This window comes from Eleutherodactylus coqui, chromosome 10, assembly GCF_035609145.1.
Source record: "Eleutherodactylus coqui strain aEleCoq1 chromosome 10, aEleCoq1.hap1, whole genome shotgun sequence".
NCBI lineage: Eukaryota > Metazoa > Chordata > Amphibia > Anura > Eleutherodactylidae > Eleutherodactylus > Eleutherodactylus coqui.
The window spans coordinates 116,959,053-116,985,077 of record NC_089846.1 but is presented as its reverse complement, the minus strand read 5'-3'; the positions used below and the strand labels follow the sequence as shown (position 1 = coordinate 116,985,077).

Below are 26,025 nucleotides of genomic sequence, written 5' to 3'. Positions count from 1 at the left end.
GATGAACCATGGGAAAAAAATGTCACCATGACTTACTCTGGTCCATATCATTGATGAGTAGGACATGCAATGACCACTCTCTGCAGATATTGGATAGTACATGGACTTGTATGCATGTGCCGTTCGATGCAAATTGCATTCACGAATTTTGGTCCAAACTCGCATACAGCTGTCTGAATGCAGTCTTAGGGCCGGTTTACACAAGCCGACAAATCGTTCAGATTCCTGCATTTCAAAGTGTAAATGCATGCCGCGAGTGAACGACCGCATAGGAAGAAGAGGTTTGTGCAAATTACCCCAAAGTTGGCTTTGTGTTGATGTGCCTTGACATTTAGGAGTGATCCTGGGGGTAGGGTTTGAATGTCCTAAATTATGTTAGCAATAGAGATGAGTGAACGTACTCGTTTAGGGCGATTTCGCAATCGAGCACCGCTTTTTTCGAGTAACTGACTACTCGGGCGAAAAGATTCGGGGGGGCGTCGGGGGTGAGCGGGGGGTTACAGAGGGGAGTGGGGGGGGGAGAGAGAGAGCTCCCCCCTGTTCCCCACTGCTACCCCTCGCTCCACCATGCTGTCCCCCACTCCCCGGCGCCCCCCGAATCTTTTCGCCCGAGTAGTCAGTTACTCGAAAAAAGAGGTGCTCGATTGCGAAATCGCCCTAAACGAGTACGCTCGCTCATCTCTAGTTAGCAACAATGCATTGTTCTTTAATAGCTCTTGCTGCACCATCTAGACAATGAAAAAAACAGAAGTGCTTCTTTAAATCTGGATAACGGAAGTCAAAAAATACATTTTGCATAATTTTACAAGTTCCACAAAACAACATTAGCTAGGCCGCCTGCACACGGGCGGAAATCCCGCGGCGGGATTTCCCGCGGGATTTCCGCCACTGAAAGTTTGCATAGGAGTGCATTACAATACGCACTCCTATGCAGACGGCCGCAGTTTGGCCGCGCGAAATCTCGCGCGGCAAACAAACCGCGGCATGTCCTATTTTTGTGAGGGGCTCGCACTCACCCGGCCGCCGGCTCCGGTCTGCATATGCACCGGCTGCGCGGCAGCCGGCACATGGAAGAGCCGGGGCCGCCAGGCGCGGGTGAGTACGCGCTCGTCCCTGCAGGCTCTCGGGTCGGGTCCCGTGGCGAGAATTCTCGCTGCCGGATCCGACCCGCTCGTCTGCAGGCGGCCTAACAGAATTAAAACCTTAATGCCGAAAAAAGGGATACTTTTGTTGCCAAATGTAAAGATAATGACAGATCTATGCTGTCTGAACCATGGGCAGCAGGAAATGCTGACAAGACTCCCTCATTACAAGCCGCTATATTTTACTTGAAATGCTGCTGAGTTTTAGAGAAGACAGTTTAAAGGGGTTGTCCCGCGCCGAAACTGGTTTTTTTTTTTTTCAACCCCCCCCCCCCCCGTTCGGCGCGAGACAACCGCGATGCAGGGACCTAAAGAAAGCTTACCGGAGCGCTTACCTTAATCCCCGCGCTCCGGTGACTTCTATACTTACCGGTGAAGATGGCCGCCGGGATCCTCTTCCTCCGTGGACCGCAGCTCTTCTGTGCGGTCCATTGCCGATTCCAGCCTCCTGATTGGCTGGAATCGGCACGTGACGGGGCGGAGCTACACGGAGCCGGCATTCTGCACGAGCGGCTCCATTGAAGAGAGCAGAAGACCCGGACTGCGCAAGCGCGGCTAATTTGGCCATCGGAGGGCGAAAATTAGTCGGCTCCATGGGAACGAGGACGCTAGCAACGGAGCAGGTAAGTAAAAAACTTTTTATAACTTCTGTATGGCTCATAATTAATGCACAATGTACATTACAAAGTGCATTAATATGGCCATACAGAAGTGTATAGACCCACTTGCTGCCGCGGGACAACCCCTTTAAAAACAAGCGGGGATCAGGCAGAAGAGTTATCTTAGCTGGATCGACAGGTCTGGACTCAAACTGAAAAGCTGACCGGTCCTCCACATTATCTCTGGGTATACAATGTTATCTAGCAGTCACTTAGTTTTCAGGTTGACTACTATTTAACTGCATGCAGATACTTGTAAAGAAATGGTCACAGGATGTTTTTAGGCTCAATACAAGCTTCTTCCATGCAATAGAAGTTCGTACTGCCACGCAAGCAACAGGAAGTATGAGGTTATTCCACATTGTACAATTTCGAGGAGCAAGAAATATTGCATTGTCTGTTCTCTCTAATTGAGAGGGTGGTACATATCTTACTGGAATGTCACAAACATTTACACAAACCAAGAATCTTTTAGGCTATCCTGGAGAGGCACACAAAGCTTGGTGGTTGTGGACACGGTAAAACATGCTCAGTGGATTCATATGCACTTGCAAGTTAAAGTTTCTTCAACAGTTTAACTGTAGAAGAATTGCAGAAACCTATGCAGTCCCTTGCTGGGGCTTGGAAGACACCACAATACAAGTTCTCCAGGAGGTAAGGTCACACCAAAGATGGCTGACCACTAGAGATGAGCGAGTATACTCGCTAAGGCTAACTACTCCAGGGAGTAGTGCCTTAGCCGAGTATCTTCCCGCTCGTCTGTAAAGATTTGGGGGTCGGGGAGCGGCAGGGGAGAGCGGGGAGGAACGGAGGGGAGATCTCTCCCTCCCTCTCTCCACCCGTTCCCCCCTGCTCACCGCCGCAACTCACCTGTCACCCGAATCTTTACTGACGAGTGGGAGGATACTCAGCTAAGGCACTACTCTACTGACAACTCTTGCCTGAACCTGTGTGCCACTATGGGTCTCAAGGTGGTTACTCCCTACCACAGTATGTTCTGCCAGATATTTGTGGGGTTGCATAAGTCACTTTTATATTGATACTATGGTGCTTCTGAGGGTTTTTGTGGCTTTCTCAGGAACTACTCCTGACCACCCACAGTTGCGTGCGTAGTGTCCACATTCGTACTTTCTCCACAGACCAGTCCTTGACCAATGTGTAGTCAAAGCAGTTCAAGTTCACAGTTTTTAGATCTGACCTAAAAAAAATAAAAAAGTGTACCGCTTTAACTTGAATTTGCAGCACTACACACTAACTTGAATAAATCTTTGCCCTTTTGATGCCACTTGCACCGTACTTTACTTGCAGGTGGAGAATACTGCAGATGCAGCGTCCAAAGAGCGGGCCCAAGCCTAGGAGACAGCAGGGTAAAGTTTGGGCCTTGTCACGGGGCTCTATGGTTTACCACACGGAGGGTAACCAGGGATACGTCCAAGGGGCTGAGGACAGGCTATTAAAAGGGGTAACCCAACTGCAGTTTACCCTATTTTCTTGTCACATGTGATGGCACCGTTCTGCCCTCTGCAGTGAATTCTAGACAATGTAATAAAGAGTCCACGCACACAGAGTTGACCTTTAAAGGCTAAACTGGAGACGGGCGGTAGAGCAGTTTACTTGCAAAATAACTTTAATAAACTTGGAAAGCAGTCCATACAATTTGCATGCCCTGGCAAGACACTGGTGCAGGAGCACTCATGGCGCGACAGGGAGGAAACACAGGAGGACAGAGCGATTTCACAGGTCTAGTTATGTGTGTATCTCTGTTCCCGGCCAATTTTCTTCTTGCACTCTAACGGTTCACACTCACGGGGTAGAACATGCACTCAACTGCACGGTGGGGTCTCGCAGACTTGTGGCTCCTCTCTCTTGCCTTTTCGAGAGACAGGGTTTTGATAGAAAGGACCCAAGACACACATATGCAATCCTCTCAGCTTCCTCCATCTTCACTACACATAGACTAAAGGTGTCTGTGTGAAGACAGGCTCCTGACTTGAATATCCCAAGCAGAAGGCTGATGTTAAAGGGGTTGTCCCACGAAAGCAAGTGTGGTTCAGCACTTCTGTATGGCCATATTAATGCACTTTGTAATGTACATCGTCCATTAAATATGAGCCATACAGAAGTTATTCACTTACCTGTTCCGTTGCTAGCGTCCTCGTCTCCATGGTGCCGTCTAATTTCAGCGTCTAATCGCTAGATTAGACGCGCTTGCGCAGTCCGGTCTTCTCCCTGGTGAATGGGGCCGCTCGTGCCGGAGAGCTGGTCCTCGTAGCTCCGCCCCGTCACGTGTGCCGATTCCAGCCAATCAGGAGGCTGGAATCGGCAATGGACCGCACAGAGCCCACGGTGCACCATGGGAGAAGACCCGCGGTGCATCGTGGGTGAAGATCCCGGCAGCCATCTTGGTAAGGTAAGTAAGAAGTCGCCGCAGCGCGGGGATTCGGGTAAGTACTAAACCTTTTTTTTTTTTAACCCATCCCTTGGGTTTGTCTCGCGCCGAACGGGGGGGCCTATTGAATAAAAAAAAAAACCGTTTCGGCGGGACAACCCCTTTAAAGACCTCACTCATGCACCTTGCAAACACAAAGCAAGGTCACGACATACAAAAAAAGATACATTTTCAGACATAACCCAGACAGTAACCCATTCAGTCCTGTAGCTATGCAATACAGAAATTCACTCACATAGAAGACACTGACAATACATAGGCACAATACATACATAGATCCTTCGGAAAAGTCTAGAAAGTTTTCTACATTAACTTCTGTACACGACATAGTTTATTGCCCAGTGTTGTGGCCACCTGCAGATGGGTTTCCTGAACTTCTAACTCACTCAGTCTGAGCTTTGTTTGGCCCTTTGATCAGACTTTTGGGAAATAGGTCCTTATTGCTCACAAACAATAAAAACAAAGACCAATTAACCACTTGTTTCCTGGACAACAGTTTATATCAGACTCACCCCTCAGCTGTGTAGCTGAGAGATATAGGCCTTAAATATAGTCATTTACAACAAAAAAAAGTAAGAATTTGTGTAATCCCGTAAACTCACCCCAGAGAGCAGCGCACAGTATCTCAGAATTGAATTTCTTTTTATACTTTCGAATCTCCGGGCTGTCACTTTGAGGTCGAATATTTGTCGGATTAACATTGACAACCGATCCTTTCCTAGTATTTTCTCTGCGGAAAGGCTCAACTTTTATGCCGCTGGCTAAATGCAAAGGACAAGGGCAAGTTAGACATAAATATGACTTATGAAGGACCAAAGCGCATACATTGGTGGGACTACTTATACATTTTGCATGCAGAAACTAACTTATTTATACAGTACTAAGAACTAATGTATATATTCTTGCTAAACAAAACCCTGCGCTGTGATTTGTTACTGTCGCCATTTGGCCCTGTTCCAGCAGAATTTTGGACCCCAACATAGAGGTGGGCCACAGATGCTAAAGCTCATCCGCCTCATAGACGTACATGCTTTATTAGCTGCAGCCAAGTGTCCCAAAGGTTTGACAATGTGTATCTTCTGCCACGAATGACTGCATGGTTATAATCAGAACAGTTTTATTAAAGGTTTTGGACTGAAGACTGCATATAAGGGCTGATCATCATCTGCTGAGCCACATCTTTGTCAAATGTACTCACGGGAACATGTAGGGCTTGTTGGAGGTGAGATTTGTAGCAGCCTTGGGTCAATGAATGCACTAAATGATGTAGTGGAAGAGGAGCTATTTTTCGGCTGTGGACTCTCGCCATTTGGCATCTAAGAAAATTGGAGAGAAAATATACCATTAGATACAATTATACGGATTCATGAAAACTTTTCAAATGCAGAATGCTCAATTGAAAGCCATCTCAATAAATAGGACTGACTTCCACCGATAGTAAATCTATTGTCCCCCATTGTCTATTAGCGAATTTAGGTTTACACTAAGATTTAGTTAAGCAATATAATAAATTGCCACAATATGCTAATATTTGTCTGGAATTGCATTTTAAATCTCCATATAGGTTGGCAATATAGTTGTGAACTGCCATATATAAGAGTGAGGATTTCAACAGCCATGTGACCTCTTACAGGATACTATTAGAGATGGGCGAACGTGCTCGTTTAGAGCAATTACTCGATCGAGCATCGCTTTTTTCGAGTAACTGCCTAATCGGGCGAAAAGATTCGGGGGGCGCCGGGGGTGAGCGGGGGGTTGTGGTGGGGAGTGGGGGGGGAGAGAGAGAGCTCCCCCCTGTTCCCCCCTGCTATCCCCCGCTCCACCTCGCCGCCCCCCAGCACCCCCCGAATCTTTTCACCCGAGTAGGCAGTTACTCGAAAAAAGCGATGCTCGATCAAGTAATTGTCCTAAACGAGCACGTTCGCTCATCTCTAGATACTATACTTCCATTCTACAAGCCTTTAATACACTAGTAGGATTATATGGGGATATGGGCACCAGGAAGCATCCATCGCTCCCTACTCCTTTACACATATTTTCAGCAATTTAAATATCAAGGAAGATCTTTTTTTTTTTTCAAATACGTAGAAGGGCCCACACATAAGAAAGGAGAGGGACCCCCAATCAGTGCTTAGCCCAGAGCTATCCCATGTTAATGGGCCACTCCACTGTATGGGTAGTGGGGTAAATCGCCTCATAATTAGAGATGAGCGAGCGTGCTCGTTTAGAGCAATTACTCGAACGAGCATCGCTTTTTTCGAGTAACTGCCTACTCGGGTGAAAAGATTCGGGGGCGGCGGGGTGGAGCGGGGGGTAGCAGGGGGGGAAGGGAGGAGCTCTCTCTCCCCCCCCCCCCCCCGCAACACCCCGCTCAGCCCCCCCCGAATCTTTTCACCCGAGTAGGCAGTTATTCGAAAAAAGCGATACTCGTTCGAGTAATTGTTCTAAACGAGCATGCTCGTTCATCTCTACTCATAATGAATAGAAATCAACACTGGATATGAGGAGTCTACACTCCCTTGGTAAAATGCTATGTTTGTCATGTTAAAAAATCCAAAGAGGAGTTTATTTCCACCTTCAATGTGACGCATTATCTTTATAATTCCATTTAAAAAAATGGAAAATAAAAAAATAATAAAATGTGGTTGCACAAGTGTGAACACCCTCCTTTTGGGGATGCGGTTGTGTTCAGAATTAGCCTATCACATTTAAACTCCTGTTACATAGTAGTCCGTACTCCGCTGCCATTACTTACAGGGATTCTGATTTACCCCATATAAAGTTCAGCTCTTCTAGGAGGATTTTTCTGACATTTTTTTTACCTGTATTTTTCAGCAAAAGCCGTAAAGAGCTTACAGCACTTCAAAGGGATTTGAATGTTGCAAGTTATCAGTCAGGAGGCAGGGACCAAAACATTTCCAACATATTACATGGAACACAGGGAAGATGGTCATCAAGGAAAGGAATAAGGTTGGCACAACGGTGACGTTACAAGAACTGAACGTTCATCAAAAATTGGTGAAAAAACAGAAGAGAAATTGTTATGGGAGGCTGCCAGGAGGCCTACAGCAGCTTCAAAGGAGCTGCAGGAGTTTCTGGCACATACTGGTTGTGTGGTGTATGTAACAACCATCTCCCGTATTCTTTATATATCTGGTCTGTGGAGTAGGGGGGGCAAGATGAAAGCCTTTTCCAACAAAGAAAAACATCCAAGCCCGGCTTTTGCCAAAACCTACTTCAAGTCTGCCAGAAGTACGTGGGAGAACGTATTATGGACTGAGGAGACCACGGATGAACTTCTTGGCCATAATTCCAAAAGGTACGTTTGATGCAAATCCAACACTGCGCACAACCAGAAGACCCCCAGACCCGCAGTGAAGATGGTGGAGGCAGCATTATGCTTTGGGGTGGTTTTTCTGCTGATAGAACTGGGACTTTAGTCAAGGTGAAGGGAATTATTATCAGTTCTAAATATCAGTCCATTTCAGCACAAAACCTTCAGGCCTCCGCTAAAAAGCTGAAGATGAAGAGGAAATTCACCTTTCAGAACGACAACGACATAAAGCAGGTCTCCAAATCAATAATACAATGGCTTCACCAGAAAAAGATCAAAGCTCTGGAATGGCCCAATCAGAGCCCAGACCTGAATCCCATTGAACATCTGTGGATTGACCTGTAGAGGGCGCTACACACGAGATGTCTTCACAATGTAACAGATTTGGAGCACTTTTGCAAGGAAAAGTGGGTAAAGATTGCCAAGTCAAAATGTGCCCTGCTAATTGATAGCATTTTGTCTTTTTGGGTCAGTGTCCAAGGGTACATTAAGAAAGTATTCATTTTAGGGTGTGCACATTTAAGCAACCACATTTAAAAAAAAAAAAAATTCCACCCTAAAAGATTAGTTTTCCAATGGAATTTCAGATAACGGGTCACATTGAAAATAGAAATAAATCTGAAATATTTCATTTTCATCAAATAGTTTAACAAGGGTGTGTAGACTTTATATCCACTGTACGTGGGCTAGAATTACTTTGGTTAGTCATTTCTTTCTACATGAAGCTGCTCGCCTCCTTCTCTTCCTATGGTCATGTGATCCCAATTCTGACCAGCTCAGATTTCCGAGGTTAGGCTGTCTGAAACTAGCCAATTTTTCAGAAACTGCCTACAGGGGGACACAGACACTGCCATCAGTTACTGATGGTGATCACACAGCTCCTGTCACACAGGTATAATAGAGGAGATCACAGCTTATTTGGTTGAATATAGAAGGTAATGATAAACTGTCCCTCAGCAGGAGGAAATGGTATAGCCTCAGCTAATGCTGTGCTGATGCATCATGGGACTGATGTGAAAGTGAAAAAAATAAATCTCACCATCAAGTTGGTGCTTGATAAGCATCAGACAGGAGGCTACACTGCATGGAAGTAGCTGCAATATACAGAGGAGTTCTCCAGAGTGAGACAGGCAATCAGGTCAGGGATGGGAAAAAAGGGTGTGTTTTCATAAGAATGGCCCTTTAATGCAGCCGTGTATAGCGTAGGTTATACATTATTGTATCACCTCTGTGGGTTACAGCCCTAAGGCTTCCAGTGAAAAAATGGAAGGTTTGTTTCAAGCAAAGGGATTTGCAACATGCCAAAAAAAATACTGAATGCCATTGGGGCACTAGATAGCTTTATAAAACGCAACCATAAACTCACTGTATATGTTCTATAGAATAAAGGTTTGCCGCTTTTCCGTAAATTAGTCTTAATAATGATATCCGAGATCTGGATCCTTGCTATATCATTTTTGATACGTCTTTGGTCTATGATGAGCAATCTGGGTCATGGCTGCTAACAACCCATAGATGTCACTCTTGTGATAGATATTAATGACGAGTTTAGCCTACAACTAAAATCAGAGCGGTATAATGAAGCATGCCATCATAAACAACTAAATCAAACTCTGCATTTCTTACTAGGTGTGACAATTCTAATTAATAGGTCAGACAAATTACCGGTATTGTCTGTGCATATTGTGTGACACTTTTGTGCAACAGATTTCTGCATCATATAAAATGACTTATTTTTACCTTTTCTGTAACACTTCGAATTATAAACGTATGCTTCAGACAAAGTTTAACTAAAAGCTGCTTGAAAATGGAGCCTTGAAATATAATCACTTTTTTTTTTGGTAATTGCAAGAAAAAAAACTGCAGAAGTGTATATAACAAGACAAATGCAAAAAACAAGCAATTTCCGAGCTGTCGCCATCAATCGAGTTGACAAAGGGTATTTTTTTTTACATAGGATGACTGTTGGGTGACAGCTGTCCCAATCAGAGGCGTAACTTGAAGCTTCTGGGCCCTAATGCAAAACCTGGAACGGGGCCCACAACTATAATGCTTTATTCATAGTACTGGGCTCCCTATATGGAGAAGAGAGGCCTTATGAGCCCCCTAAGGCTCCTGGGCCGCATCCCCTGCATCCTCTATAGTTACGCCCCCAGTCCCAATGATCATCACTCCTGTGCTTTTACATAGGAGCGATGATTGCTCCCTGATTGGAGGTGGAACGCGCCAGAAAAGTCTTCCGGTTGCCTGTGTTTATTCAGAGTAAGCAGGCAGATGATCATCGATGAAGGACTGCCTGTTGTATGGGCCGATAGGCACTTGGGTTTTAAGTGAGCTAAAAACCAATTGACTAAGCAATTCTCATTTCGTTGCCCTGTTGGGTCATGTTATTACATGGGATGATAGACGATAACCAGTCTTGAGTTATCACTTGGGTGACCATCAGCCGGTGTAAAAGTAACCAGAGACTTCCACTTCTTAAAGTGATATTTTAGAGATTCAAAGTGAATAATCTGCTTCATAAGGTGATAACTTGAAATTTTGCAATATAGTGTTACAGCTTGTTTTACAAAGCTACAGAGCCATTGCTTTATCCGTAGTTCCACCCGCCATTTAAGGTGACAAAGCGTCCCAATTTAGACAGGAGTCCTGCTTTGGAACCCAATGTTCTGCTTTCCCCAGGGTCCCTAAGCGGGATAGCCTTTTGTTTCTCTTTAGGGACGTCTTGTTAACCATGAAGATTACCAGCCAGGGTGCCCGGCTCCCCAGCTAATAATCACTTGGTGGCACTACCGCGGGATGCACACACTGACGGCAGTGTGTGCATGAGGGATCCTCCTCTCCTGACCTCTCCTCCTTGGTTCTGCAAGAGGAGAGGAGAAGACAGGAGGCATCTGGGTGCACACTTCCGCCCACAGAGCAAAGGAGCAATGACGTTTTTAGGACAAGGAGGTAAGTATATCATTCTTACTGTGTGGTCACTACTAATACTGGGGTTGATATAGGGGACACTTAGTAATATTACTACTAGGGCTGGTATAGGGCACACTACTACTAATGGGGCCAATATAGGGGGAAGCATTACTAGTGGGGCCACTCTGCACATGGCAGTGTACCTCAAGCTGACTAAGGGTATGTTTACATGTGACTGAAATGCTGTGGAATGTCCGCAACGGAAATTTCCACGGCAAATTATGCAGCATTTCTGTATCCCCCAAAAAAGTCAAAATCTATATAATTCTTGTGGATTTTGGCTAGAAAATCAGCAACGTATCGACAGCAAATTTCATGTTGTGTGGCTCTCCCCCCTCACCTCCTCTGAAGGCTTCCCGCTGACAGAGCTCCCTGGCTTCCGGTTCCCAGCGGTATGGTCGGGTGTGGCGCCGCTGGTCAGGTGAAGCCACTACAAGCCACAGGGACTGAAAGCCAAGGAGTGCTGACTGCGCTGAGTCTTCGGAGGTGGTGAGAGGGAGCGCCGCTTGGTATTTCCAGTCAAAATCCGCACCAATGGTATGCATTTTGACTTTTTTAGATGTGGAAATGCTGTGCAATTTGCTACCTTGTCTTTTTTGAAATGTACTGTACTTTTTAGAACATAGGTAAAAAAATAATTAGAGCCATCCCCTGACCACACGCCTTTGTCCCGCTTTGACCCTGGGAAAATCTGATCAGCTTACCCCATCTCACTTAGCATTCCATTGATATCCAGTGGTTACGACCTGTGTGCTCCATTGTTTTACTGGTCGGGCATGCTCAGTACCTTCAATTTCTATGACGATGGGTTGTACAGTTGTGAATGCGCACTCATCAGTAACTGGCAATGGGGGAGATGTAGTTTTTATACTCCTTGACAACCATTTTAAATAAAGTGGAAATCTGAAGCTGTCTGGTAAGTAGTGGTGGCGCAGGGCAGCAAAAAATGATTTAGATGGACATTTGGAACAATGGAAATAAGTGGAAGCATTAGGGAAGTTTTGAAAATTTTGCCTAGTCTCTGGAATACCCCTTTAAGCAAATACACAGAGGAAGGCTGCTAGACAGCTACAGTATGCCCTCAAACTCCCGCAATAAACACACATTTGGATTAGCGGAACACCGCGAAACTGGAATAAGTCGCTGACTGAGGATTATTGACCGAGTTCACACAAGGCAGAAATGCTGCAGATTTTCCGAAATATTTTGGATACAACAAACATAGTGGAGTACAGTGGTGTCAAAGTAGAGGCGATCTGAGCAAATCTCATCCATACACAATGGAAATGTTTCATGTCCAAATTTAAGAGATCATCAGCACATCAACTTCTAACACAGACTGATTGGTTGCAGCTCTGTCCTATTGAATTCAATAGGGAAATGTCAAAAATCTGCAAGAATACCCATCAGATTTTGCTATAGATTTTCTGCAAATCTAGTTAAAGAAACTCTCAAAAAATACAAACCCACACACAATGTACTTCTCTTCTTGGCACGTTTATATTAGCCAACTGTTACCCTGCCGGGGTCTGTCCCTGCTGCCTCTGGTGGGGTGTTCTCATCTGACCACTGCAGCCAATCAGAGGCTACGGTGGTCACACTGGAAGATGTCATTGTTAGGGCCTGGTGTACAGAGGCAGGTGGGGACCAGAGAAGCGATACCACGAGAGCGCAAAGAGAGGCAAGCAGAGTTTATTTTTAAGTTTAGATTCCGGCTGCTAAAAAATGCTTAACAAATCCGATGCAGCGGGGATGTGCTACATCGGATTTTTCATTTGTGCAAACTGCTCAAATTATCTCTTAATGATTCATATTTTTCTCTTGGAAGATAAGCCCCTGCTTTCCCCATTGAGAGCGGGGGGGGGGGGGGGGGGGACGACAAGCTGTTGGCTGAATGAGTATGTAGCCGATAGCCATGTTGGGTGTCTGACTGCTGTCATTTAGGGAGAACAAAAATTTTAACTACACATCTGTGGGGGGCTTACCCAATTATTTGATCTTTTTGGAACACAAGTTTTGACCTCAACTTTTTTTTTTGGCACACGAGTAGACTTTCTTCCCAAGACTCATTTGTGATATTTCATGTACTTCTTGCATGCTAATCACCAAAAAATTAAAATCTCCGGACATTCTTTCCCTTGCTCAAGTCACTAATGCAATTACTCTTGTTTATCATATAGAGCAACTAAACTTTAAATACACATCCTCATTTTCCTCACGCTCTACCTGGCTACTTTGTGTGGTTAATTCTTCATAATTATCCTCCATTGCTTAATTTAGGCATGGGGGTGGGGTGGGGGAGGGAGGGAGGCAGACATCTTTGACCTGAACTTAATCCTTAAGCCAGAGGCGTAACCCGTAATGGGGCCTCCAACTATAATGCTTTATTCATAGTACTGGGCTCCCCGTATGGAGAAGAGAGGCCTTATGGGCCCCCTAAGGCTCCCTGGGCCCGGGTGCAACCGCATCCCCTGCATCCTCTATAGTTACGCCCCTGGCTTAAGCTATAGTTGTGGTGCGGGGCTTCAATTTTTTACTCCACTTTTCGACATGGTACTGCAGTGTATAACATACTTGTATCCAGCCCTTAACCTTCCTTTCTTTCGTTATCAGCGGTGGATGCTTTAAGCCGCCTGCACACGGGCAGATTTGCATTGCAGAATCTGGAGCGGGTGTCCGCCTGCGGATTCCGTAGCAAATGCCGCTCATAGTATGTTATGGCAAATCGAGATTTCATCTCCACGAGCGGAAATAGATTACGATTTTCTGCTCACGGAAAACTCGCAGCATGCTACAATTCTATGCGGACTCCGCACGAACGCAATGGAAGCAGTCCGATCCACGTCCATTTTGAAATGACATTGAAAAGCAGCGATTTAAAAAAAAAACCCTATACTGCGCATGTCCGACTGCTCGCCTTGCGGACCATCCACAGTACCGCAAAAAGACTTTCGCTCAGACGCCGGCCGGGCACAGGGTCAGATTCCACTGCGGTATTCGCTCCGCCCCTGTGCAGCCGGCCTTATTCTATCCAATTTTCTATTCGTTTATTTCTAATCCACAATTTATATTACTCATTTGTATGGCTGTGAGCGTTACAGATTAGGCCAAGTCTAGTATTTGATACTTGGCATTGTTCCATTTGTGCTTTATAATTTTCCTATAGTTTGTTAAGTATGGTTAAAAATCCTAAAAAAAATAAAAAAATATATTTTTAAAATATTTAACCACAGATTGCAAGTGTTTCCCATTGACTTCAATGACAAACATAGCATCACACGGCATGCGAGTGTCATGTGACAACTAATAAAGGTCCTATTAAAAACAATGGGTGAGGAGTTCCTAGGAAACGCCCAGAGATTTGAAAAACAAAATAGCAATGGATTCCATATTCGTGTTAGTTCTATGCACATTGCACCAAACTCATAAAAATATCGCTCGTGTGAATAAGCCCTAAAAGTTTAGAAAGTTTGCCGTTCAGTCTGGGAAAACTGGAGGGCAGCAGATAGAAGTTAGAAATGGCTGAATCAGGAGCGTAACTATAGAGGGTGCAGGGGATGCGGTTGCACCCGGGCCCAGGAGCCTTAGGGGGCCCATAAGGCCTCTCTTCTCCATACAGGGAGCCCAGTACTATGAATAAAGCATTATAGTTGGGGGCCCTGTTACAAGTTTTGCATTGGGGCTCAGAAGCTTCAAGTTATGCCTCTGTGCAGCATGGTTTAGGTATGGGTACGGGTACAGATAGAGGTGGGGGCCCAGCTCACGTTTTGCATCAGGGCCCCTGAGCCTTTAGTTACGCCCCTGGGCTGAACGGATTGTTAGAATAACTTTTTAAGAAAAAGAATCAAACAAAAATTCTCCATTCGCATTAAGGGTAAGTTTTCTTTAAATTGAAGGTACTGGGATATAGTGAAATGTTCTGCGCTGACAGTATCTGCTCTATTGAAAATATAAAAAATGGAGCATAAAGGTACAAAAGGTGACCTGTGAAAGGGAAGTGATCATTCTCTGTCTCTTTCTTGTTTGGGCGAACAAGTAGAACGGGACATAAAACATAATGATTTCACCTGATCATTCAGAGATTTGTTCAGAGGCCTGTGACTTTTTTGAGGAGTTTTGTGCTGATTCACTGAAGTCTCTGAAGGATGGCTCTGTTGCAGGAGATCAGGCAGGAGATAATTTTGATTGTAGGAGCTCCAGAGTCCTTGATTGCTGCTACAACTTCGCTGTTCAGCCGACTGTTAACACATAATGCAACAGATTGAAATATAAAGTAACCCGGATCCCTCTGCACCGCGCAAGATAAATCTGTCATCGTTCCAGAAGAAATGTAATCGGTGGCAAAGACAAATGTCAGAGCCAAGGACTATTTGCGCTACCTGGCAGCAACAACTCTAATTTATTATGTAATAAACCCATTTCTCATGTGTGTGGCTAATACAAATATTTGGTCGTACATTTAGCATCCTGTATAAGATAATATAGGGGACGCAGCAAAAATCGAAATAGGCCAAAAGCAAAAAATGAGACATTATCTTGCATTCAGCCTAACAATTTTTTCACTACTTATCCTCATCCGGTCATAGAAAGTCAACCCGCCGCATAGCCTTTGGAGGGTTGTGTCCGATTCCCTCCGATCTTAGTTTTAGTGTAGGCCGGCGTCACACGGGCATACTTGCACATGCTAAATTTACGAGCACAATATCAATGGGTTTGTATTTTTTCCTGTGCATTTGGGTGGCACAAGAAAAAAACGCAGCATACGCAGTTTTCCTGCACGTTTGCACACCAAAAGGTCCCCTGTAGAAGCCAAGGAAGGGGGGGGGGGGGTGCCCAAATACACGCAATAGGCTAGAAGTTGTGTGATATGTTGTCTCTTTCCCCTGGAAAAAGAGCACACCAGGAGGTCAGACTAATAAGCCTTTTAAAATTGGTGCGTCTGTTTGCCAAATGCACATGAACATGTCTTGCGGGCACAAAAAGTACAGTAAAATTTGATGTGTGTAAATGCAAGCATTGTTCCGCTCATGCATATGTAAATATGCATACGCTCATGTGAAAAGGGCCTTAAGCTTGTGGAAAAGAGGCCAATGCGAGATCACACCATCCATGAAAAAAACAGGTATTGCAAACTCAACTAGAAGACCGTGAAACAGAACAAAGGGGAACTTTGTGCATTTTTGGCAGTATATGCCACTATGTTTGAAGCAGAGGCACAGTTACAATGGGTGCAGAAGATGCGGTTACAGCAGGGGTGGTCTTTGTACGCAATCGATTCATTGTGTTTTATGTTCTATACATATATTGGCAGCCATGCTACTGAAGGCCAGTGATTTGGCTTCATGAGGCAGTAGGTGGGGCTGAAAATGGATGGTCAGAGCTACTCTATATAATAGGAGGTTTTCCTGCACATCAGTGTGACACAGCACAAGGAAAGCAAACTGTTGGCGATAGGTGGGCTGTGAAAGACAGGCCAATGCGTTGACCTAGCCCTACACTTGAGTACAGAAACGGAGCTATGAAGCAGCAGATAGTGAGAAAGCTGTCCTAAGTTACCAGTGACTACAACTACTGCCTTCAGATGCCACAACTAGTTATCGGAGGATCTGTTGCTGAAAATTCTGTATTGCTGTCAAGTTTGTTGCATTGCAAAATATAGGTTAGACTCCAGATCCAAGTTGCCATACTGCCTGCTTACGACAGTCTTGGTCACATGAGTTCTATTGAAGTTCCCAGGTACGATATACCTACTGAAGGTAAGCCCTGCTTCAATAAACCTTGCCCTGGTTGACCTCCCAGACACCCCATTTAAAAACCTTGTTGACAATTGCACCCAAGGCCTGAAACCTTAGGGGGCCTAGAGGGTCTCTCTTCCTCATAAGTAGACCAGTACAATGAATGAAGTATTATATTTGGAGGGCCCAGTCACAGATTTTGCATTGGGGACCATCAGCTTCAAAGGTCCCTCTATAAACACAACATGCACATTTTATTAAGGAAGACATGCATGTTATCGGAAAGCATGGGTGCGGGAGTTGATATGTTGGCCAAACTTTTTTCCCATTACCAATGTACAGTTTAACCACAGAAAACAAGAGCAGATATAGCTACTAATATTTAGCAGCAGGTCATGTAACCCTACTAGCTAGAGGTTTTGTTGTAGATATAGCACTGGCTTGCTCTTGCTATCAAAGAGGGTGCAACCACAATGAAGGATGGGTGTAACCGCAAGGCCTGTGAGTCCAGTAGTAGATCTAGTTACCAGCTGACTCATGGGGGAACAGATGTTTTCTTCCAGCACACTGCCATCTATGATACAATTATTTGGTCATGCAAGATTTCCTGGTCCCGGTACAGATGGGCTCATAGGAAGTGATATCACTATAAACATAACTCTGAAATCCAGTCACTTATTGGAAATTTCCTGGTCTAATCTACGGAGTACATCATAGAAAGTGAATCACTATTAAAACTATTCCAAAGATGAGGCACTTTACATAGGAATAGACCACCATGGTTGGTACTCTATACTATATACACCAGTTAACTGCTGGACAGTAGTTGCTGACTTTTTTAAGCATCAAGTTCTTAGCACTGAACAGACCACTTGACCATCAGAATGACACTATAAAGACCATATGACAACCAAGCGTTGAACATTCAAGGACTAGATAAGAGATAATGACTATAGATCTAGTCTGAAACATCTGGGTACTATATACACAGTTGAGTCACACTATTATGACACCTACTGTCAACGTTGGCAGCGCCTAGCCCATAAAGGAGGTGACGTGTGGTGGGCTGGTTTGGTGGTATATAAGGTGTGCAATAGGCTGTCTGCTCACATATCACTCATTGTCATGGTTAAAAAAGGTGATCAGTTGCAAAAAGGGAGGATTATTGGCTTTCGAGCCAAGGGGGACAATATTTCTCAAAGAGCGTAGTTTTTGAACGGTTCGCATGCTGCTGTGGTGAAGGTGTATTGCAGTGGACCAATGGCAGCATTCGTGAACAGTGGTAGAAACTTCAAAGCACCGTGTGCCATTGCTGTGAAAGGTGAACATCGGCTACCAAGGTGAGCGAGTGCTGACAAATATGCTACAGTGAAACAGCTCAACATGAAAATGAACCAGGGGGCTATTAGACACGTGTCCAAAACAGTTCTGTGAACCATGCTACGTATGGGGCTCTGAAGCAGATGGATGTCACGGCATGTAGGCTTACAAAGATACATCCAAAGAAAAAGGCTTCGACTTGCAGTGCTTAATTTATTGGACCACTGCTGATGGGCAAAAGGTTGCCTTTTCCAATAACTCATGGATGGACGGACGTTAGGCGAAAATCAGAGAACAGATACCCTGTAACCAGGGGCGTAACTAAACCCTCAGGGGCCCTGATGCAAAAGGTGAGCTGCCCCCCCCCTCTATCTGTATCTGTACCCGTACCCATACCTAAACCATGCTGCACAGAGGCATAACTTGAAGCTTCTGGGCCCCAATGCAAAACCTGTAACAGGGCCCCCAACTATAATGCTTTATTCATAGTACTGGGCTCCCTATATGGAGAAGACTGGCCTTATGGGCCCCCTAAGGCTCCTGGGCCCGGATGCAACAGCATCCCCTGCACCTTCTATAGTTACGCCCCTGCCTGCAACCATTACTGAAAGAACACGAGCTGGTGGCGGCAGCGTTCTAGTCTGGGAAATTTTTTCATGCTATTCTTTGGCCTGCTCAACCATGTGGAAGGACTCTCAGACTTAGTTATGAATCATTCCATCCTTACAGATCACGTACATCCATACATGCCGTTTGTCTTCCCAGGGGCAGACGGGATCTTCCAGCAAAACACAACATGAACATGGCAAGAAATGTCAGACAGTGGTTGGAAGACGGCGATGAAGACTTCCAAGAATTTCCTGGGCCACTTAATTCCCCAGACATAAACCCAACGGAGCATCTGTGGGACCACCTTCATCGTAGTATTAGCTGTATGAAACCTACCCATCCACCCCCCTAGCAACTATGGGATGCATTGCAGTCAGCATGGCTTCAGCTACCCAAGACAACCTACCAGCACCTTACTGAGTCACTCCCAGCCCGTCTTACGTCTATAAGAGCCTCACACAACAGTTACTCTGGATATCAGCTGGTGGTTATAAGGTGACTCCACTATCATGGATCAGCAGTCTGTGAATCATGCAAGTCACAGCTTTTAGTAAACAGTTCATTTCTTGGACTGAATACACAAAAAGTGGGTCAGGAAGGGTATCTCCTTAAGGAGAGCAGCTAGATGTGAGGAGACTTAGAACATTAAAGAGACTGTAATAGTGTATTTTATAGAACCACAAGCACAAAAAGAGCTATATTCACCACATTGTGAGCTGGGAAAAAAAGACCATAAATAACATAAAAATAGTCCAGAGTGTTCTCGGTTGCATTGCCAAACTTTTGTCAAACTTTTAAAGCAATTTCATTTTTTTAATGAAAAGTGATCAAAGCAGAAAATAAAATAGTTGAAAACTGTGCAGTGTAAAAGTCTACTGACTGTTGCTTATTTCTTGAAAAAGACCCAAGGGGAAAGTGCTACAAGCGATTCCGGAGCTTTCCTTTTTATGTGAGACGCTTATCAGCTGCAAGGGAAAAGGAAAGTGGCCTTTTAAATTATAGAATTAATTCATATGTAATGTGGGTCACTTAAATGCAATTGTTTAAGCCCGTTGAAGAAGATAATATCTTGAACAAAACGGAATTAGATTTTAGCGCATACAGTCCTTGGAGCATAATGTAGTATTAACGAGATCTTTCAGCACAACTAAAAGTGATTTTCAAAAGATGGAAGGAAATGGCCCAGTGCTGTCTAATGAACAGGTGGAAATGCAGACGATCAAATAGAGAAAAAGACTTATTGCAGACATGATTGAAAAGGGATATTTTTGCAAATTTTTGTATTGCATAGCAGAGCGATAAGTGATTATCCGGTTGGTGGCGTTAGGCATCATGGAGTTGGGCCTCATTGGATAACACTGCACGGGAGTTCTGAGTTACAATCCTACTAAGGGAGACATCTGCAAAGATTCTTGCTTTCATTATATTGGTTTACTTCCACATTCCAAAATCATTGAAAATTTGTCTACGCATGAGTGTATGTACTGATCAGCCATAACATTAAATTGCCTGATACTGTATAGGTTTTCCTCGTGCCACCAAAACAGTTCTGCTCCAACGAGGCATGGACTGGAGCCCTGTAGTATCTGGCACTAAGACGTTAGAAGCAAGTCCTTTAAGTCCCGTACCTTCTGAGATGGAGAATCCATGGAACGAACTGGATTTTCCAACATAACCCACAGATGCTCATTTAGATTCAGATCTGGGAAATATGGAGGCCAAGTCAACAACTCAAACTTTGTTATGCTCCTTAAATTGCTTGAACTATTTTTTTCAGTGTGGCAGGGGGCATTGTCCTGCTAAAAAAAAGACAGCTACTGGCATAAGAAACTACCATCAACACGAAGGGGACACTTGGTTTGCAAAAATGTTTAGCTAGTGGGTACAAATCAAAGTAATGTCTATAAGAACATCAGAACCCAAGTTCGCCAGCAGAATATTGCACAGATAGATCATACTACATTCGCCAGCTTGTCTTCTCATACTGCATCAGGAACAGGAAATGCGTTGGATATAGTAAATCTTGACTTTAGTAAAGCATTTGACAAATTATCTCATACCATATTATTCAAAAAAGGATCAAATATGGGATTGACAAGGCAACTGTTAGGTGGATTCACAACTGGCTGAGTGATTGTACTCAAGAGTGGTCATAAATGGCTGCACATCCAAGTGGAAGAATGTATCAAGTAGGGTACCACAAGGCTCTGTCCTAGGCCCAGTGTTGTTCAACATTTTTATAAATGATCTGGAGGAGGGAATTGATGGGAAACTGATCAAGTTTGCCGACGACACAAAGCTAGGAGGGATAGATAACACTAGGGAAGAGAGAGTATTCAAAAAGATCTAGAAAAGCTTGAACAGTGGGCGGCGACTAACAGAATGGTATTTAACAAGGAGAAATGCAAAGTCCTACATCTGGGCAAGAAAAATGAAAAAAAGTACATACAGAATGGGAGGAACTGGGCTAAGCAGCAGTACATGTGAAAAAGACTTGGGTATACTAATAGATCATAGACTGAACATGAGTCAACAATGTGATGCAGCAGCCAATAAGGCAAACACAATTCTGGGATGTATAAAAAAAATATAGTGTCTAGATCATGTGTGATAATTATCCCCCTCTACTCTTCCTTAGTCAGACCTCAACTGGAATACTGTTTTTTTAAATTGGGGTGCCCAGAACTGGACAGACAAACTGAAGCTCAGAGAAGAGTTACCAAGGTGGTGAGCGGTCTGCAAATCATGTCCCATGAGGAACAGTTAAAGGATCTGGGAATGTTTAGCTTGCAAAAAAGAAGGCTGAGAGGAGACTTAATAGCGGTCTACAAATATCCGAAGGGCTGTCACAGTGCAGAGGGATCAGCCCTATTCTCATTTCCACAAGGATAGACTAGAAGCAATTGGATGAAACTGAAAGGAAGGAGACAAAGATTAGATATTAGACAGTGAGGAGGATCAATGAGTGGAACAGGTTGCCATGCGAGGTGGTGAGTTCTTCTTCAATGGAAGTGTTCAAACAAACGCTGGACAGACATCTGTTTGGGATGATTTAGTGAGTCCTGCTTTGAGCAGGGGGCTGGACCCCGATGACCCTATAGGTCCATTCCAACTCTGATTCTATGATTATGGCATGGTGCCATTTCTTCCCTAGGTAAAGAACAGACACATAACCAGCTGTGCACATGATGGAAAAGAAGACAGGATGAATCAGACCAAGCGACCTTCAACCATTGCTCCATGATACAATTCTAATGCTAACCACTGCATACTAGAAATACTCAAGACCTGCCATTTTGGAGATACTATGACCCAATCCTCTAGTTATCACAATTTGTCCCATGTCAAAGCTGTTTAAATCTTTATTTTTGTCAGATTTCCCTGCTTCAAACTAATCAACTGAATGTTTACTTGCTGCCTAATATGTCCCACCTCTTGACAGGTACCATAGTCACGAGATCAGTGTTATCTATCAGTGTATGAGCTAGGGAATTTTGATTATGAAATGCACTAAGAACCGATACTGATGTGAATGGTAATCCATACAGCATTACAGAACCTGTTGATCCTTTATAAGCAGCAGGATATGAGAAAAAAAAGGATTGTTGGGCATAAAAATAAGGTTGGGTTTAGAGATGAGCGAGCACCCAATTGCTCGGGTCCGCATTATTCGAGTCGAGCTTTTCGTAAAATTCGAGAACTCTACTCAAGTAACGAACCCCATTGACTACAATGGGAGACTCGAGCATTTTTGTATGTGGAACGCAGGGTCCCGAGCTTTTGTTTTGTTTTTTTCTTAGTTCATCTCTCTCTCTCTCTCCCTTCCCGCCAGACCAAAAATTTTCAAATGACGCGAGTTGCGTCGGGGCAGGGAGGGGCCAAAACAGGCACGTCACGGGGGGAGGAGCCAAAAGCTGGGGCGGGGTCGAATGCGATTTGAGGCTCGTTCGAGTAACGAGCACCATCGAGTACACTAATACTCGAACGAGCATCAAGCTCACCGCAGTATGTTCGCTCAACTCTAGTTGGGTTCATACCAGCATTTAGCTTTCAGTCTTACAGTTCTATCATGGAAGCAGAAAAATGGAACGCCAGATCTGTCATTTGACAAAAACAAATGGCACCTGTCATACCCCATTGACTGTAAAGGGGTGCATTGGCATTTTTACAAACTAGTGAAGCATGTTGTGATCATTTTTGTCTGACATTGCACTTACCCTTCCAATGCAGAGGTGAGAATAGCTGTCATGCTCAACAGGGAAAAAAAACAAGTTTTGGGACAGGGAATGAAATACACACTAGGGTTAAGGCTGAGGAAGGGTTTGAGCCAATTCCTAATCTGAAAGTGTCTGGAACTGCATAAAGAGCAGAGCAGCCACCCTGAAAAAGGCAACCTTGCAAAAAGAACCTAGTTATTCCCTGCAGTAACTCTAGATGGAGACATGCATCCAGGGTGTACCAAGTGCGATAGACCCAGTGTCAGGACGCGGGGTCCGGGAAACTGGAGGTCCCTGAAAATACCCGCAACCCCTGTCCCTTCCTACTTGCCCCCCTGGGCTAAGCCCCAGGGCGACAACTGGGCGACGGTCCCTACACTCACTAAGGAAGGGGGACACGGGGACTAACGAACAGACAGGCACTGGAACAAACAACAGCAAGGAGAGTCAGACAATCCGGGTCAGCAACAAGAGGGTACGCGGTACAAGAGGGTCAGGCAAAGGCAACGTTAGGTCCAAAGGCAGAAGGTCAGTAACAGGAGTCAGGAGTCAGAAGTATGCAGTACGCTGGTGTAGCAGGAAATCCAAAACTAACACTGGCAATGCTAGAGAGAAACAGGCACGTTTAAATGCTGTCAGAACTCCCGCCCCAGCAGCTGATTGGGGCGGGGAGTCTGCCAGCAGCCAGACCTAGGCAAAAGGCAGCGAGTGCAGATCCCAGGCATGCAGCAGCAAGTGCAGATGCTGCTAGTCCTAACAGTACCCCCCCTTCTACGGGGGGACACTGGACCCCCAAGACCCGGAGCGGGCTTAAGAGGGAGGGCCCTGTGGAATAATCGGACTGGACGTGGGGCATGAACATCTCTGGCAGGAACCCAAGTCCGTCCATCAGGGCCAAACCCTCTCCAGTGGACCAGATACTGTATAGAGCGCCGAAGCCGCCTGGGGTCAACAATACTTTCCACCTCAAATTCAAATTCTCCTTGCACCAGCGTAGGAGAGGGCGGGTCACGGGTGGGCAAAACTGGAGTCACATATCTTTTTAGCAAGCTTTTATGAAAAACATTATGAATCTTCCAAGCCCCAGGAAGAGATAATCTATAAGCCAGTGGGTTAATAACCTGCAAAATAGAAAAAGGACCAATAAACCGCGGTGCAAGTTTTAAAGACGGAACCTTCCATCTCAAATTCTTAGAAGACAATAAAACTTGCTCCCCAACCAAAAAAGGTGCAGTGATAGTGCGTTTCTTATTAGACTGTCTAAGTACCTTCTCCTGGGAACCCTGAGGGTTCTTATGAACCTGGGCCCAAACTGTGCACAGTTCATCAATAGCAGTATTAGCGGGTGGAGTGTTCGAAACAGGAGGAGTAGAGAGTGCAAATCGAGGATGGAAACCATAATTACAGAGAAACGGCGAAACTTGGGAAGACGAATTGTCATGAATATTGAATGCAAATTCGGCGGATTCTGCAGGTTCCGGGGTACAAAAACTCCTAGACAAGGCATCTGCTTTAACATTCTTTGAACCAGTTCTGTAAGTCACTGCACAATTGAACCGTGAAAAGAACCCAGCCCAGTGGGCTTGTCGAGCATTCAACCTCTTGGCGGAGTCTAGAAACATGAGGCTTTTGTGGTCTGTAAGTACAGTGATTTGATGGAGGGCCCTTTGCAGGACGTGCCTCCATTCCTCAAAAGCCCATTTAATAGCTAGTAACTCCCGGTTACCTACGTCGTAATTACGCTCTGTAGAGGAGAATTTTCTGGAAAAGTAGGCACAAGGCCTAAGGTTTGTGAGTGTGGAGGTACCTTGGGACAGTACCGCTCCTACTCCAAACTCGGAGGCGTCTACCTCCACCACGAACGGACTGGATAGATCCGGTTGGATGAGGACGGGTGCTGAAGAGAGAGCAGCTTTCAGGGTGGTGAAGGCCGCAAGTGCATCTGGCGACCAATTACTCACATCCGCCCCCTTTCCGGTGAGATCCGTTAAAGGCTTAGCCACCACGGAGAAGTTCTTGATGAACTTACGATAATACTCAGCAAACCCCAGGAAGCGCTGCAGGGCTTTTAGGGTAACTGGCTGAGCCCATTCCGTGATAGCCTTCACCCTAACGGGATCCATCTGAATATCACATGGTGTAGTGATATATCCCTTTGTCAAACTGTCCTGAATATTGTCCTTTCTGGACTCTCTCTCAGGAACAGTTACATTGTAGATCCGACCCTTTGGGAGTTTAATACCTGGGATCAGATCAATTTCACAATCAAATTCTCTAAGAGGAGGCAATCCTTCAGAGAGTTGTTTGGAGAAAGCATCAGAAAACTCATTAATATAGTCTGGTAACTCGACCCCCTCCAAAACAGAAGTATCCAGGTGCACTGGATTCATGTGATTAGTACAGTGGGACCCCCACTTGACCAGCTCCAGCGTGTTCCAATTAATAATGGGATTGTGTTCTCTTAACCAAGGGAGCCCTAAGACTATGTCCACCGACAAGTCTTTCATAACGAGGAAAGTGCAAGTCTCAGTATGCTGGGCTCCTATGGTGAATGTCAACTCTGGGGTAACCAGATTGACGAGGCCGGCATGCAAGGGAGTGGAGTCTACCCCTGCAATCCGAATAGGAGGATCTAAACGTAGCAAGGAACCAAAAATCTGAGCCACAAAATCAAAGTTCACAAAGTTTGCTGCTGCCCCAGAATCAACAAAGGCTTGTCCTGCACGAGCGAAGGAATGGAGCTTCAAAACACAGGGCAAGAACATTTTAGACACAATAGGGGGTACCTGAGCCCCTAGACAGTCCTCCTGACAACTGCCTAGGAGCGGAAGTTTCTCCTGCCGAGGTTTTTTTCCGCAGGTAGCGATGCGATGACCAGATTCTCCGCAATATAAACAAAGGTTCTTCTTTAACCGATATTCCCTTCGCTGTTTAGGTGACATCGTCCCCAGTTCCATGGGTTCAGCGGGGGGAGGTGAGGTTGTTGGTCTTGCCGCAGAAGTGGCCGGGAAGGCCGGATGGATCAGACTGGGCCGAGCAGATAGTCTGGCCTTCAGGCGCCTGTCGGCTCGGATGGCTAATGACATTGCTTGTTCCAGGGTACCAGGCTCCGGCTGCGCCAAAAGCAGCTCCTTTAGGTCCTCAGATAGACCAGTCAAGAACAAGTCCTTGAGGGCTGAGTCGTTCCACCCCGACTCAGTGCAGTGCTGTCTGAATTGGGAACAATAATCTTCTGCCACCTTCTGACCCTGTCGCAAGGACAACAGTTTAGCGACAGCGTAGGCAGCACGGTCGGGCTCGTCATAGATCTGGCCCAAAGCAGCAAAAAAGGCGTCTAGTGACTGTCGGGTGGGGGAGTCAGCTGGTAAGGAGAAGGCCCAAATTTGGGGTTCTCCCCTCAGGCGAGTTATCACGAAACCCACTTTCTGGTACTCTGTGCCAGAGGTGTGGGGTCGGAGGTCAAAATAAAGCTTGCAGCCTTCTCTGAACACAAAAAACTGACTTCTCTCACCGGAAAAGAAGTCAGGAGGTGTTGCTCGGGGTTCAGAAACCGTACCAGGAGTGGCAGGGAGCTGCATCATATTAGA

General features: G+C 45.2%; 1 protein-coding gene across 1 annotated transcript in view; it reads right to left on the bottom strand.

The window, feature by feature from the left end:
* NRK (Nik related kinase) overlaps nucleotides 1–26,025 on the bottom strand; it is a 294,683-nt gene that overhangs the window by 61,340 nt on the left and 207,318 nt on the right. Inside the window, exons 23-25 of the mRNA XM_066581768.1 lie at nucleotides 14,625–14,795; nucleotides 5,449–5,566; nucleotides 4,853–5,011 (exon numbers count right to left, since the gene is read on the bottom strand). Coding sequence (XP_066437865.1) covers nucleotides 4,853–5,011; nucleotides 5,449–5,566; nucleotides 14,625–14,795 — 448 coding nt within the window. The remainder of the gene's footprint in view (nucleotides 1–4,852; nucleotides 5,012–5,448; nucleotides 5,567–14,624; nucleotides 14,796–26,025) is intronic.